Below are 15740 nucleotides of genomic sequence, written 5' to 3'. Positions count from 1 at the left end.
TTTGGGGTTCTTTAACTTTGTCAATGGCTACTAAAAAGAAAAGGTAAAGAGGAGAGACTTTATCATACGAGAGAGAAGATGAGATTTCGTGAATGGTTGAAGACCCTATTGAATGACAATAGTAGTCTTTGAGATAAGCATGCTGTTTTTGTTTCCTGTGAGATGTTTGAACAGAAGGTTCAGGGACATCGTTTAGAGGTTCTACAGAAGATAAAACCTCTATAGAAGGTGAATGAGACGAAGGCTCATTGACCGGAACAGAATGTTTCACAGGAACTTGTGGAAACTGATCAGGAAAAAAAGATTGAGATTCAGAATTTAGATCCGTTCCAGCAAAAGGAAAGAGCTCTTCATGAAATATCACGTGTCTTGAAACATGGATTGAATTGTTTTCAAGATTAAGAAGCTTGTATCCTTTAATACCATTATGATAACCTAGAAAGACACAAGCTCTATCTCGGGGATCAAATTTATGTATGCTCTTGGGAGAAGTTGAAGCATAACAAAGGCAACCGAAAGTTTTTAGTTGATTATAATCAGGGATTTTGCCAGTTAAAACTTTGAAAGAACTTTTATCATTTAAAACATGAGCAGGGAGACGGTTAATAAGATGAACTGCTGTGAGAACACAGTCACCCCAATGAGAAAGAGGAATATGAGACAGAAAAAGGAGAGCACGGGCAACGTTTAAAAGATGTAGGTGTTTGCGTTCCACCACCCGAGTTTTTCTGAGGTGTTTCAGGACAAGAGAGGAAGTGAACAATGCCCTTGGAAGCGAAAAGAGAAGTGAAATTGAGTTCTGGTGCATTGTCAGACCTAACTCCTTTGACTTTCCTATCAAACTGAGTTTCAACCATAGCAAGAAAGGCAGGGAAGACTTCTAAAACATCTGATTTGGCCTTACGTAGATATACCCAAGTAGCTCTAGAACAGTCATCAACTATAGTGAGGAAATATCTAAACTCGTCATAAGTTGGAACAAATAATGGACCCCATGTATCAATGTGGACAAGATCAAAAGGATTTGGACTTGTGGTTGGATGAGATGTAAAGGGAAGATGTTTATGTTTTGAAAGATGACACACTTTACAATGAGAATCAAGTTTATTATCATTTTTTGACAAACCTAAGAAAGATTGCATAGTTTTCAATTTTGACAAAGAGGGATGACCCAAACGTTGACCCAAACATTTGTGCCAAATTTCAAGATTTGAAAAATAAGCAACAACAAGAGAAGGTAAAGTACCTTGTGAAGAAATAGAATCTATATCCAGAAAATAAAGGTTTGCGACTTCCCTACCCATTCCAATCATTAATTCATGTGTACGATCCTGAATACCACAAGAAACATCATCAAACTAAACTCGACAATGAAGTTGTTTCGTGAGACAGCTAACACTTAAGAGATTGAACTTAAATTGAGGAATATAGGGGAAATTTGAGAGAATTAGATTGCTACCCAACTCGATATCACCTATTCCAACAATGCTAACCAGAACTCCGTTTGGAAGAGAAACAGTAGTATGAGGTAAAGATTTAAAGGAAATGAAGGAGGATTTTTGATGGGAAATATACTTAGTTGCTCCCGAGTTTATAACCCAAGCATTAAGAACATGAATGTTATCACTTGACGAGTAGACATAAGGCCTATCAATTCCGGTGAAAGAACAAAAGATAGAGGGACGAAAATTACTGGAAATTGGGCAAACGGTGGAAGAAGAAGGTATGGAAGCTGAAACTGAGTGAACTGCTGGTGTGGGATGAACGCTAGGAGTCTGAAGTTTGCTGCTAAGGAAGGAAACAAGTTGTTGAATCTGAACAGGAGAAAGATCCTCAGAGACCAATTCAGTAGCTGGTGAAGAATCGGAGATCGCAAAATTAGCAGAAACAGAAGCCACAAATTTGTCAGAACGTTGATTCGGCTTCATGTTATTTAGATATCCATGTTTCTTGTAACATTTGTCAATCACATGACCTGGTCGATGGAAAAATGTACAATATGGCCGATCCTTTCTTTGATAACCAGCATACTGACCAGCAGGAGAGTTCAGAGGTGCTTTTGAATATCCTTGACCAGTGTCGTGAGAGACTTGAAAAGTTGCAGTGGTCAAGTCAGATGAACTCTGAGATCGAGCTTCTTTCTGTCTGTCTTCTTGATCCAACAAATTGTGGACCTCAGAGAAAGACGGAAGAACTTTTTTCATCAATATGCGACTCCTGATATTCTCGTAGTTATCATTAAGTTCCATGAGAAAGTCGATGATGCGGTTTGTCTCTCTTTCAACTAGGAGATCTTCAACTGTTTGATTGGTAATCTGAATGTTTGAGAGTTCCTCCCATAGGGACTGAGTCTTCGTATGATATGTAGAAAGATCCAAGCTGCCTTGACGAAATGAATGGAGTTGGTGACGAAGCTTGTAGAGTCTTGGAAGGTTTGATTTGTGAAACCTTGTATGAAGATCCTTCCAAATGTCACTAGCATTTTTGAAGTAGAGAATGCTTGTGTAGAGTTGCTTCGTCACACTATTCAACAGCCATGATTTGATCATACTATTCACACGATTCCATATCTTAAAATAAGGATCATCATCGGGATGTTTAATGATTGATCCATCCACAAAACCTATCTTGTTCTTAGCTTCTAGACTAGTAGTCATAGCTATAATCCAAACACCGTAATTGCTACCATCAAGCAGATCCGTAACTAAAGTAAGGCCTGGATGATCGGAGTTATGAAGATGATACAGCGAATGAATGTTACAGGAGAGTTTGATACCTCAAAACGATCGACGAAGGTAACAGAGATGGATCAAGCTGAATCGACACGATCTGGAGCTCCAGATGCAAGATGCGACGGACTCGAGCCAGAAGGCATGTCGTGTGGCATCGGAGAATCATATTCCGGTAGATCCGGCGAAGAACGACGATATTTCGACTTGCAATTCCATTTCCCCATTGAAATCAAAATCAGCTGAACGACGACGAGAAATCGCGAGAAGAGGCCGAAATTGCACAAGAAAACTGAGATGAGAAGCAAGACGGAGGAAAGATGATGGTGAAATGAGGATTCTGGTGAGAAATCCGATGAGGATGACGGTGAAAGAGTGATGAACGGAGGAAGACGATGATGAGGTTGTTAGAGAACGAGCTTATCTTCGCTCTAATACCATATCAGTAAATAAACTCATTCACATTAATTATGAAATGTACAAGTGTGCTGGTTTATATACAGGCTCAATGTGACTAACCAGAAGCCTTAACCGGAGACTAACTATACCAAACTGTACAGACTCAATTGAACCAATCTATACATGATGATATATACATAATAAGCTCAAGTAACCCTCTCAGCACAAGGCGGGATCAGAGAGCAATAAAAGAAGAAGAAGAAGAAGCCATTTTCGATTTCTCCGAACCCTCCTCTTTCATGGCTGGGGTTTTGAAATTGATCGGAGAAAAGGTCTTTTTGGAAACAAGAAATTATACATTCATTTATTCACTGTTTGGATGTCGGTTTATCTCAGCTCCGATATTTTTGTCCATGCCACCCATTTTTATTTTTCACATCAATTTGAATAAACAAAAACTTTTAAAGTGTACATAAAACAATTTAATTAGTGTATATTTAGATCGTTAACAACAAATGTACTAAGGGTAAGGGATATTAAAAGGGAAATTATCTTGATCTTTAAAAATTACTACAATGTTTGAAAAGGATATATCTGATCGTTTGAAAACATTTGTTCTGTGGCTGTAATTAAATGAGGAATTAGGGGTTAAAAATAAAAACGGAGAGAAAAAGTGTTTGTTAGCTAGCTTCGCCGACGACCTAATATAACATATACAAACACGGCGAGAAAGCTTTGAAAAAAATCTGCTTCAATGGCGCCTCTTAAGATAACGGGCGCTGTTGTCGCAGCGGCGACGATGGTGATGCTTTCTTACTGCTACTTGGGCTTCTTCCGATTCTCGGATAAGTTAGAATCTTGCTCCTCCTCTAAGAAGAAGAAGAAGACGAAGACGAAGACGAAGAAAGAGAAGCTGAGTACGAGAAACGGACTCGTAGATGCCATTGGCAATACTCCTCTCATTCGTATCAATAGCCTCTCCGAGGCTACTGGGTGTGAGGTTTTTTCTCGATTTTCTTTACTAATTAGCATTTATGAGTAGAAGAAAAAAAAAAAGACATTAACTTTGATTCTATTTTGTTATGTTCAGATTCTTGGCAAGTGCGAGTTTTTGAATCCAGGAGGTAGCGTTAAAGACAGAGTTGCCGTCAAAATCATTGAAGAGGTATGTATACTCTCTTGAGGTTTCATCTATTAGTAATGTCGGTGATTGAAATCATCAGCTTGGTTGCAATGGTTAAGAAGCTGGTCCAAGAACTTCGACTTTCTAAGAACATGGTTTTTTTTTTTTTTTTTTTTTGTTGTTTAGGCTTTGGAATCTGGTAAGCTATTTCCGGGCGGAATCGTAACTGAAGGTAGTGCTGGGAGTACTGCCATTAGCCTTGCCACAGTTGCTCCGGCTTATGGGTGTCAGTGTCATGTTGTTATACCTGATGATGCTGCTATTGAAAAGGTTTCATGATCATACTCACTCTCTCTCTTCTGTGCCTTTATACATATATACTTACTTTTGTATCGTTTTTGACTTGGTTTTAGTCTCAAATAATTGAAGCCCTTGGAGCTACCGTTGAGAGGGTGAGGCCAGTGTCTATTACTCACAAAGATCACTTTGTCAACATTGCTAGGCGACGTGCTGACGAAGCAAATGACTTAGCATCATCAAAGAGAAGACTAGCCAGCGGAATCAATATCGCACACCAGGGAAAAACTAATGGTTGCACAGCTGAGGAAGAGAAAGAGCCTTCCTTATCCTCGGAGTCAGTTACAGGTGGCTTCTTTGCAGATCAATTTGAAAACTTGGCAAATTATAGGGCTCATTATGAAGGTACTGGCCCTGAGATATGGCAACAGACTCATGGTAACATCGATGCCTTTGTGGCTGCCGCGGGAACAGGCGGTACTTTAGCTGGCGTTTCAAGGTTCCTTCAGGTATGTACTTAATCACAGCTGCATGAATGATATGTTATAAACAAACAAAAGAAAATAGGTTCATAAAGTTGTTGTTCTTTGAACAGGAAAAGAATGAAAAGGTTAAATGCTTCCTGATAGATCCTCCTGGGTCTGGTCTGTACAACAAAGTAACAAGGGGAGTGATGTACACAAGAGAGGAAGCTGAGGGACGTCGTCTGAAAAACCCATTTGATACAATAACAGAAGGGATTGGGATCAATAGGCTTACTCAGAATTTCCTCATGGCAAAAATTGACGGCGGTTTCCGTGGTACTGATAAAGAAGCCGTTGAGATGTCGAGGTAACGTTCATACTTCATATATGTTTTGAAAAAAAACTGGGTTTAGTAAAGGTTCTTAAATTATGTTTCCAGGTTTCTTCTGAAGAAAGATGGGCTCTTTGTTGGAAGCTCCTCGGCCATGAACTGTGTTGGGGCAGTGAGGGTGGCTCAAGCCCTTGGTCCTGGTCACACAATTGTCACCATTCTTTGCGAGAGCGGGATGAGACATCTAAGCAAGTTTCATGACCCTCAGTACTTGGCTCTGTACGGGTTGACTCCAACCGCAGTCGGATTAGAGTTCCTCGGCATCAAGTGAAATGACATCTTTTAACATTAAGATAGGTTTCAGATTCATCAAGCCAGCATTGTTGAAACCTTGCTGTGATTTCGTTGGCACCAGGGTAACATATTCTTTGTAGCTCTACGAAGGACTCTACATTTATAGACAAAGCTATGTCTGGATTCAACGGAAGAAAGTCAAAGCAACAATGCATGTGTCTGACCTCTGAGACTCCCATAACTACTACATCTTACACACGTCTTCTATATTGTCCACAAGTCATATATGACGTAATGGGCTCCCTTACCAGATACAGGACAACATGTTATCATAAACCTGTCTTTGTACTCATTGGAATCTTGTTTTTGTTCAAATGCATTCGATTGGAAAGGTCATGATATAGAGAGTCCTGTTGTGTAAGGTCTGATGACTCCATGCGATCTATTTGTCGAGATCAGTATTGACAATACTACGTGATCTATCCACAAATTATTGCATTCATGTGTTTGTTTTTTAATAAGTTATAACTGCCCAAAATATAAAACAAACATTTGGAATCAAACTATATATATGACTTTCATGTTGAGTTGACAAAATTTCTTTCGAAAAAAGACGCTGCCTTTGATAAGAAATGGAATGTGGTTAGTTAATCCCAGCAGCTTCGACTTTAACTCTATTTGCCAAAAAAGCATCGATCAAATCCGATGCTTTATCAGTCTTCTCTCTTCTCTCAGTCTCAGGGCTTGCCTCCCCTTTTGGGTCGGGTCGTGTTCTTGATTTGACACCAACTGTTTCAGCTTGGTCAGAGAATAGGACCTTTGAGATATGTGAGCTGCAAATCTCTTTGTAGGCTTCGTAGTCTGCAGCGCCAGTCTTCCCTCCTTCAAGGATCTTGGAGAGAGGGTGAATTACCGTGACAGGACCATCGTCTGACTCCAGCTGCTCCTTGATCTTAAGGAACTCTGAAACGAGTTCTGAGTTCTTGAACAAGACGAAAACAGCAGTGTCGTCCAAGTGGTAGACAGAAGTGACGGAAGTCGAACCAAAGGCTTTGCAGATGCATTCTTTGATCTCTCTAGCCTTGAGTTTTCGTGGGAAGTTCCAGATGAGGACTATCTTCTCGTATTTAAACTTTGAGACTCGCCAGTTCTCGGCATTACTATGGCTTGCTCGAAGGTCGATGATATCTCCTCTTGCCCAGCTTAGATAAAGACGGTTAATGTACTTTTCAAGTTTCTCGTCCTGGGCAATGTTCACTGATGGATGGTTGAAGTCGAAGCCTAGATGACTACACGCCTGTGCGAAGATGCAACCTGTCATGAAAGCATCATAGCCAGCTTCGTGTTTGCCTCCTGCATTCCACTTAGAACACCTGAAACAGAGGAAATAAGTTTAGCCAGAATGCAATAGAAACGTCCATGCTAAGAATAGAAGAGGAACACAAACCTAACGTTATCTACTTGGACGTCAATCTTGACACGCTGCTGAAGGAAGGAGTCAGAGCCTCGAGAAGGAAGCTCGACTTGTGGACATAAGGAGGAGAAGGCAGAGGATAGTGATGTACTGGACTTCTTCATCCTCTGATGCAACATTGGATTCACGTTTACGAGTATTTTGGTGTCAACAATGTAAGGAAAGTGGTCCCTAATGGAGGCCACGAATTCCTCAGCTGTGGAAGGAAGAGGTCCCACAAATTTGCTGTATACATGTGCAATATCCAGGATAGAATTGTGGCCGACGATCAACTTCTTCTCCGAAGAAAGCAGATCAATCACTTGACGGAACCCGATTGCAGATTGTATTTTTCTTTCCGCCACTCCCTTTCGTTCATCCTTTGCCTCCTTCTGTAAAATACTTAACAATAATAATATGAGATCAAAGTAAGCTTTTAAGCAGAAGAATCAGTGACTGCTAGATAATATCTCGAGCTTGAACTTTGCTATCAATCTATCATCAAATGAATTCACTCCATCACTGTCATCAGTAAAGATCCAAGGACATATGTATCTAAATGGTAACAAATCTTTGCAGCAAAAGTGTAAATGGTATATATTACCAAGAGATTTGCCTTGTCGGATTGTGAATCAGTGTACACAACAAAGTCTTGTGAACTTTTATCATTCGCATGTATGTAGACAAGATCTCTAAAATGCTTTCCTAAAACCTGTAAAAAGCCAAATCCAGAGCCAAAGTATATAAATAAAATAACAGTAGTGTGAAGATAAATTAATCTGAGAACAAAAAGGCATTACCAATCTAATAACTCTGAGCTGATGAGAAGTGAAACCCTTGAGACTAAGAGCCGGACGCATGTGATAGAACACAGTTTCAGTACTCTGAGTTGAGCTCCCCGGAGACTCAGAAGATGCATTCCGACAGTGTAAGAGATCAGACCGCCACTCATTAAGCTTATTCTTCATCCTTTCAGCAAAAAGAACATGAGCCAATCGCACCAACTTGAAATCATCTGCTTCAACCAGACCTTCCTCGTCGTATAGCATTTTGATTGCATCATCCTCTTGTCGTCTGGACAAATAAGAGATTCCTGGGATTACTCAAATAATGTGAGAATTCGAGGCAGAGTAAGAGAGTATATGTGAGAATCCCTAGGAGAAAGAAGGCAAGGCACCTTCATGGATGCAGGTGTTGAAATCAAATTGATACTTAGCAAGGAAGTCAATGGATGTGGTCTGGCAGAGAAACTCTTGGCGAGGAAATATGAAGAAGTTGTGCCTGCGCCATAAACCAACCCAATGTAATGAAGTTACATACAGAAATGAACACTAGACACCTGGAGAGAGAGAGAGAGAGAGAGACTAACTAACGGGTGAGAGACGAATGAGTGAGTGTGAGAATCCCATCGGAAGGGACAGACTCCGAACTGAACGACTGCGAATTTCTCGGCCGAGTCTTTCACTTTGAGGTATCTGACGTCGTAGCGGTCAAACTCCAACGAGTCTCGCCACGGAGCGCTCGTCACGCCAGTCATCTCGAGGTCTATCGCCACGAAATCAGCTGCCTTCACATGCGTACGCAGGTCATTAAGCGTTCTTTCGAAGTTCGATCTCGTCACGTGTTTCAACGGGAAAGCCTCCGTCGTCGGAGTTGTGGCTATCTCCGCCGCCGAGGACAAGCAGAAGAAGCGTGAACGAATCAAAGCACTGCCGAGGGGTCTCAAGGGCCATCGCTTGTGCCGCCGCATTTTTTTTTAACCGAGAAAATGGCAGTTTGCTCCCCTTTTTTAGGTTTTTTTTTGCTAGGATAGACGATAAAACGGTGCCGTTTGCCCACATTCAACCTTTCGAGTATCGAAATTGCACAGTAAATCAAAACGGTAACCATTTCTCTTTACATGGCTTGAAACGGCGCGATTGGTTTTTCCTGTTATTATTATCAAACAACTTTCCCCTGCTCAGTTCCTTGTTAATATATGTTTCTTCAGGACTTGATCTTGAGATGATATTGCATATATTTGCACATTCATTGATTTCCTTTCCTTGAGATGATCATCTCTTTTTGATATATCATTTACTACCCTACCATTTCCTGCTAACAGATCACAAGAAATTTTACTCTCTTTTTTGTTATCTACTAGGTGTCTTCCTGTGCAGTAAAAAAATTTAAAATATTTTTTAACAGATAAATATAAATTATATTTTAAAATAAAATTTTATTAATATTGTAAATTTTCTTTTTTCGTATCAATATTTTAATATAAATTTGATTTAATTAAACATAAAAATTATATTTAAAAATATGCATGTATATATTTGAAATTATAATCTTAGATAGATTTTTATATCTATTTATTTTAATTAAATATATTAAATAAATTTATAAAAGTTGCATAATTACCAAAAATTAAAATTAAACAATATTTATAAAATTTGTAGATATATAAGAAAATAATGATTTTACGATTAAATTTTTATCATTTTCTAAAAAAATTGTATACATTTTTGAAAATTTTAGTAATAAAAATTTATAATTTAAAAATATATAATTAAATTATATTTCGAAATTTATAATGCCATATTTGAATATATTTATTTTAATGATGATTTATGAGTTATTTCCATATTCTTAAAAAAATTCCAAAAATATAAATTGACATTAAATGTAATATATGAGTTATTACCATTTTTTAAAAAATTTACCAAAAATATATATTAACATTAAATGCAATTGTCCATGTCATATTAAGGTATAAGACATGTCATCAATTTTAGTAGTCATGTCATATTTGTTCTGTGAAATTGATTGTAGAAAGGACATCTGACAAAATCACTTCGCAAATATAATATAGGAGGTTAATAGCTCAAGTTAATATCTTTAATCCCTTTTTGCTTGTCATTCAGAATGATGTGAGCGACATACTCGACCTCACATTTAGCATGGACACAGATGAGGAAAACACACATTATTTACGAAAAGACAGAGGTGTGTGATAATAGATTCAAAATCTTATTGAATTAATTTTTTTTTTTTACTGAAAAAGGTGACGGACTATGAGCTAAAACTTGGAGGAAGAAAGGGTAACAGAGGAACAAAACATGAATATGTTGTTGACCTTGTGGCCGGACACATACTTATACTCCCTCCGTTAAATCGTTTTAGAAAATTTTTTCGTTACAAAATAAGTGTCGTTTTCGATTTTCAATGCAAAATTTATTAATTTTATGCAAAATTTATTTTTCTATTGGTTGAAATATGGTTAGGTGTATAGGTAATAGTGTTTTTTTATAGGAAACTAGTGGTTTGCCCGCCCTTCGGGCGGGAATATTGTATATGTTTAGTTTTAAGTTTGATGATTGTTATGTGTTTTAGTTTTTATTTGTTAGTAACATGTTCTCCGATATTCTATTATTTAACTGTTATAATTTATTTTTAATTTATTTTTATTTAATGGAACCATTCTTTATCTTCAATTCATCTTTTGTACATATTAATTATGTTTTTTTTTTAATTTTTTTATATATTAAATGTTAAATATAGAATGTTTAATAAATAATATATGCCTAAAAATGTTGTCGTAAAGTTTTAGTTTTATAATTCTCATTATTTCTTTTTGTGCTAAATAATTTATTATTTTCCAAACTTTAAGACCGAAAACTCCTGAGCCAAATGTAACCTATAAATACTTATCACAATTTTTTTGTATTTTTATCTAAGTTTCAGAGTATAAATTTTTATTAATAATGAACATCATTCGTAATGCAACTTCCACTGGACCCATGAATTATTTTTATGCATAATTTGACGCGAAAGAGCTGCATATACTTTGCATTGTCGGTATATCCCGTTAGGGTATTTTTAGGGATACACAATAGTTTTTTTTTTTGAAAAAGGGTACGCATGAGTTTATCATTTAAAATTACAAATTTTATAAGAAATGTGATAGTAAGATAATGTAAATTTCTAGAAACTCAATGAAAAATTTGATATGGATTTTTAAATGGTTCATTTGAAAACTATAATGCACTTGAATCTAGAAAATTTCCCATTTAAAGTTTCTAATACACGATTCTTATTATTACATCAAATCATCGTTTAGTTTATGTATGATAACCACCGTTTTTTTTGCTTATTAGAGGATTAATAAATTTAGAACACTATATAAGAAATACAAAAGAAAAATATATACTGATCTCGAAGTAAAAAAGATATATCACCAACCTTTCTATAAGGTTATAACTTATAAGCATACGGATAAAAAATATGAAAGACCAAACTGAAGTTAGGTCAAGATTTAGGTAGAAAATAATTACCACAAAGTCATAGCAACTCGAGTGTTTGTCACTAACTAATATGAGTGGTAAAAGCTAAGATTTGGAAAAGAGCTCCCCGGATATTTAATCCCAAAACGTAAGAATATCAAAACCGCACGATACCAAATATTTTAAGCTCTAAACTTTTCTCCCTGCCGAACAGAGAAATGATGACAAGGGCAAGGAAGGCATTGAAGAAGAAGAAAGGGTTTACTCAGCAGCCAGATTTGTATTGCCATGATGGTTATGCAAATGCGCCCTTTATCTGTTAAGAAACTATTGATGTTTTTATTCATAACGACCGTTGATGATTCTGGTTGAGAAATAACACGCTGTTTGAGGACATTTGTGTATTTTATAAAGATGTGTTGTGTTTTGTGAAACACTGTTTTCATCTTGTTTTATCGAGGACTATGATTTTTTTTTTTAGTTTCTAAGTTTTGTTTCTTTTGAACATCCTTACAATATTAGGACTACTAAGGAAATGTTTAGCCAAAATATTTACTCAGCAGCCAGATTTGTATTGCCATGATGGTTATGCAAATGCGTCCTTTATCTGTTAAGAAACTATTGATGTTTTTATTCATAACGACCGTTGATGATTCTGGTTGAGAAATAACACGCTGTTTGAGGACATTTGTGTATTTTATAAAGATGTGTTGTGTTTTGTGAAACACTGTTTTCATCTTGTTTTATCGAGGACTATGATTTTTTTTTTTAGTTTCTAAGTTTTGTTTCTTTTGAACATCCTTACAATATTAGGACTACTAAGGAAACGTTTAGCCAAAATATTTACTCAGCAGCCAGATTTGTATTGCCATGATGGTTATGCAAATGCGCCCTTTATCTGTTAAGAAACTATTGATGTTTTTATTCATAACGACCGTTGATGATTCTGGTTGAGAAATAACACGCTGTTTGAGGACATTTGTGTATTTTATAAAGATGTGTTGTGTTTTGTGAAACACTGTTTTCATCTTGTTTTATCGAGGACTATGATTTTTTTTTTTAGTTTCTAAGTTTTGTTTCTTTTGAACATCTTTACAATATTAGGACTACTAAGGAAACGTTTAGCCAAAATATTTACTCAGCAGCCAGATTTGTATTGCCATGATGGTTATGCAAATGCGCCCTTTATCTGTTAAGAAACTATTGATGTTTTTATTCATAACGACCGTTGATGATTCTGGTTGAGAAATAACACGCTGTGTGAGGACATTTGTGTATTTTATAAAGATGTGTTGTGTTTTGTGAAACACTGTTTTCATCTTGTTTTATCGAGGACTATGATTTTTTTTTTTAGTTTCTAAGTTTTGTTTCTTTTGAACATCCTTACAATATTAGGACTACTAAGGAAACGTTTAGCCAAAATATTAGATAATAATATTATTACGTCTCTTGCCAAATTGCCATTTGATATACACAAAAATGGAAGTCAATAGTGTTTTTTCTCCTTTGAAAACAAAAAAAAAAAATACGAACATGCATGGGGGGAGGGGACTTGGCTTTGAGAGGGTTTGTGTCTGTTTTCTTCTAACATAAGACAGATAATGTTTCTCCTTTTTAATGGTCTCAATCATCGATCTCTTGAACCCATGCCAAATCTGCAAGACAACAAAAAGACACTAATCATTTCCTAACTAATGATTGTCAGATCTCAAGATGAAACTACATGTAAGAAGCTTTTGTAATGATACCTTGTAAGTTGTAACACAGTTTCTACAGCTGCATTTGGGATAAGAGAGGCCCACTATTTGTTGATTATCCGTTGTAGTATCTTTGCGTATCACTCCAATTCTCTTGTGGCTTTGACGGGCCTGCAAACGAACAGAATACACTTTATAAGTTGAGCCAACACTAAAGAGAGAGGCATTACAAATGTTCTAAGGTACTATGCACAACCTCCTGAAGTTCATAAGTGAACAGTGAGTTAGATCTTTGTTAGATGGTCTTGACATGATCAAGAAACGTATTGCACTTCCCTGTATCCAGTGTCATGGCCATCTGATCCATAAAACCAAATCTTCATCATTAAAGTATTTCTTAAGATTAATCTATTTCTTGAGTACATAACGTAACATTTGTAGTCATACCTTTTTTTTGCAGCCAAGATTGGAAAGAATAATGGTAGGGGCTTGAATTCCTGCAACTCTTTGAAGGTCAACCATGGCTTCACTCCGGGGTCAGATGATGCATCATTCCTGCTACAACTTGCTTTTTTGCCTTGCAACCCATGCAAACTCAGCCAGTGCATTTTACGATTGTGAAAAGCCTGACAATCCAAAACGTAAGTCAATAATCATATCACTTCCAAAACAAAACCAGAGAAAAAAAAAGAACCAGAGATGCAAAACAAAGGAATATCAATAATCATATGACAGTGCTTCAAACAAAACAAAGGAATATCAAAGCAGTAACAATAATCGAAATGAAAAGAGAGAGAGAGAGAGAGAGAGAGAGAGAGAGAGAGAGAGAGAGAGAGAGAGAGAGAGAGAGAGAGAGAGAGAGAGAGAGAGAGAGAGAGAGAGAGAGAGACATCATATATTCATATATCAAATGCTCCATACTCAGAATCGTACCTATAAATTTCTTTGAGAAAACAATCCAAACTCTGTTGTTTATATACAAAGAAATAAGATGGTGAAGCTTTGTGATTTGGAAGAGTCTTCATATGTATTTATAGTATAACAATTTAGGAATTTGCCATGAAATCGGGAGAGGATATTTAAGATCGACATAGTGGGAGGGTCTGAAGGAGAGAGTTAATAGCAATACGTTATGATCAGGATTGAATGAAGAAGAAAACGTTACAGAAGAGCAAGGAGATCGTCGTTGCTAATCTACGGATCTGATAAAATGAAGACCGGCGGAGAAGGAGAAGGGTGTGTCTGGGCCAAGTACATTAATAAACCCGTGTCGGCAAACGTCCCTCCTTCCTTGATGACGTGGACGCAGGAGGAGAGAGACAATCCAACTTTATTGTATAAGATGTACAAAATTAATTATTTTCTTAATCTGTGTGCTGAAACCTAAAACAACACTTATAATGAAACAAAGGAGTAAATGCTATTCGGCCTCAAATCAACGCCTTCCTAGAAGGCTATAATGAGTTGATACCTCGTGAGCTCGTATCCATTCACTACAAGAAAACACATGCTTAACGACGAAAATTAACGAGGAAAAATAATCCTCGTAAATTTGCGTCGAGTTTACGACGAATTTACGTGAAAAACTAAAGTCATCGTTATTTCCTCGTAACGTAACGACAAAACTGTTTCGTCGTAAAGTGGATGTAACTTTACGAGTATTTTACGAGGAAAAACTATTTCCTCGTAAATACGATGTAAACTTTGCGTGGTATTTACGAGGGAATAGTTTACGTGTATTTAGCGAGGAAATTTTTGAATCCACCAACTTTATAGGTGTTACACGTTTTTTTTGCCCACCTAATTAATTTTCGTCGTAAATTCATAGCAAAATTACAACTACCAGATTCGAATTTTCCTATAAATATGGATGTTTAAACATCATTTTAAACACACCAACAACAAAAAAACGTGAAAGAAAAAAAAATGGCTGGCTCCGGAATATTTACGAGTTGCGGAAGTGGATGTATATGCATAGAGATGCTAACGGGAGAGTGACGAAAGAATACCTTGCGGGTCTGGAGACATTTATGCATCAAGCAGATTCAACACCGCTCGCCCAAGAAAGTGGTAAGATGTTCTGTCCTTGTCGGAAATGCAACAATTCGAAACTGGCAAACCGTGAAAATGTTTGGAAGCATTTAATAAATAGAGGTTTCACGGCAAATTACTATATCTGGTTTCAACATGGAGAAGGTTTTAATTATGATCAGAATGAAGCTAGTAGTAGTAATAGCAATTTTCAGGAAAAAGAACCGGTTGATCATCATTTGCATAATGAACATAGTTACCAGCAAGAGGAGATGGTAGATTATGATAGGGTTCATGATATGGTAGCTGATGCATTCGTAGCTCATGATGGAGATGAAGAACCTAATATAGATGCAAAAAAGTTTTACGAAATGTTAAACGCGGCGAATCAACCACTTTACAGTGGTTGTAGAGAAGGTCTCTCTAAATTGTCGTTAGCTGCTAGAATGATGAATATTAAAACTGATCACAATCTACCTGAAAGTTGCATGAACGAATGGGCGGACTTGTTTAAAGAGTATTTGCCGGAAGACAATGTGTCTGCTGATTCTTATTATGAGATTCAGAAACTGGTTTATAGTCTTGGGTTGCCTTCTGAGATGATAGATGTTTGCATCGACAACTGCATGATCTATTGGGGAGATGATGAGAAGCTAG

At 36.9% G+C, this 15740-nt stretch overlaps 2 protein-coding genes and 1 long non-coding RNA gene across 6 annotated transcripts; 1 reads left to right on the top strand and 2 right to left on the bottom strand.

Moving 5' to 3' along the window:
- Positions 1–3812: 3812 nt before the first annotated feature.
- On the top strand, positions 3813–6139 carry LOC106415385 (cysteine synthase 2). Its single transcript, XM_013856076.3, has 6 exons — positions 3813–4128; positions 4219–4293; positions 4438–4581; positions 4665–5057; positions 5144–5379; positions 5452–6139. Exons 1-6 carry the CDS (start codon positions 3883–3885, stop codon positions 5672–5674), a joined length of 1317 nt encoding a protein of 438 aa, XP_013711530.1. The 5' UTR covers positions 3813–3882; the 3' UTR covers positions 5675–6139.
- A 38-nt stretch (positions 6140–6177) lies between these two features.
- LOC106415384 (poly(A)-specific ribonuclease PARN) lies at positions 6178–8875 on the bottom strand. 4 transcript variants are annotated; one of them, XM_013856075.3, is made up of 6 exons: positions 8464–8875; positions 8268–8371; positions 7891–8183; positions 7695–7802; positions 7085–7482; positions 6178–7010 (listed from the first exon to the last, which is right to left on the bottom strand). In XM_013856075.3, the coding sequence occupies exons 1-6, from the start codon at positions 8838–8840 to the stop codon at positions 6281–6283; spliced, it is 2010 nt and encodes a 669-aa protein (XP_013711529.1). In that variant the 5' UTR covers positions 8841–8875; the 3' UTR covers positions 6178–6280. The 4 variants fall into 4 exon arrangements, with proteins under 4 accessions (XP_013711529.1, XP_022555537.1, XP_022555535.1 ...); XM_022699816.2 differs by having other exon boundaries at positions 7085–7492; positions 8460–8697; XM_022699814.2 differs by having other exon boundaries at positions 8460–8697.
- A 1006-nt stretch (positions 8876–9881) lies between these two features.
- LOC111209953 lies at positions 9882–14686 on the bottom strand. The gene is made up of 3 exons (XR_002661333.2): positions 13309–14686; positions 13104–13223; positions 9882–13010 (listed from the first exon to the last, which is right to left on the bottom strand). It is a non-coding gene; the product is annotated as an uncharacterized LOC111209953 (long non-coding RNA).
- Between the last annotated feature and the right edge of the window lie 1054 nt (positions 14687–15740).

Source organism: Brassica napus, chromosome C6, assembly GCF_020379485.1.
Source record: "Brassica napus cultivar Da-Ae chromosome C6, Da-Ae, whole genome shotgun sequence".
Taxonomy (NCBI): Eukaryota; Viridiplantae; Streptophyta; class Magnoliopsida; order Brassicales; family Brassicaceae; genus Brassica; species Brassica napus.
The sequence above is the reverse complement of the archived record's forward strand: the minus strand, read 5'-3'. Positions and strand labels throughout refer to the sequence as shown.

What these genes read in the sequence shown, in the direction of transcription:
- LOC106415385 (XM_013856076.3), top strand. Translation starts at nt 3,883, where the DNA reads ATGGCGCCTCTTAAGATAACGGGCGCTGTTGTCGCAGCGGCGACGATG. An exon ending in CCGTCAAAATCATTGAAGAG is followed by an intron (nt 4,294 to 4,437) that starts GTATGTATACTC and finishes TTTGTTGTTTAG; the next exon opens with GCTTTGGAATCTGGTAAGCT. An exon ending in GCGTTTCAAGGTTCCTTCAG is followed by an intron (nt 5,058 to 5,143) that starts GTATGTACTTAA and finishes TTCTTTGAACAG; the next exon opens with GAAAAGAATGAAAAGGTTAA.
- LOC106415384 (XM_013856075.3), bottom strand. Translation starts at nt 8,840, where the DNA reads ATGCGGCGGCACAAGCGATGGCCCTTGAGACCCCTCGGCAGTGCTTTG. An exon ending in CACTCATTCGTCTCTCACCC is followed by an intron (nt 8,372 to 8,463) that starts GTTAGTTAGTCT and finishes TTTATGGCGCAG; the next exon opens with GCACAACTTCTTCATATTTC. An exon ending in AGCTCAGAGTTATTAGATTG is followed by an intron (nt 7,803 to 7,890) that starts GTAATGCCTTTT and finishes GGCTTTTTACAG; the next exon opens with GTTTTAGGAAAGCATTTTAG.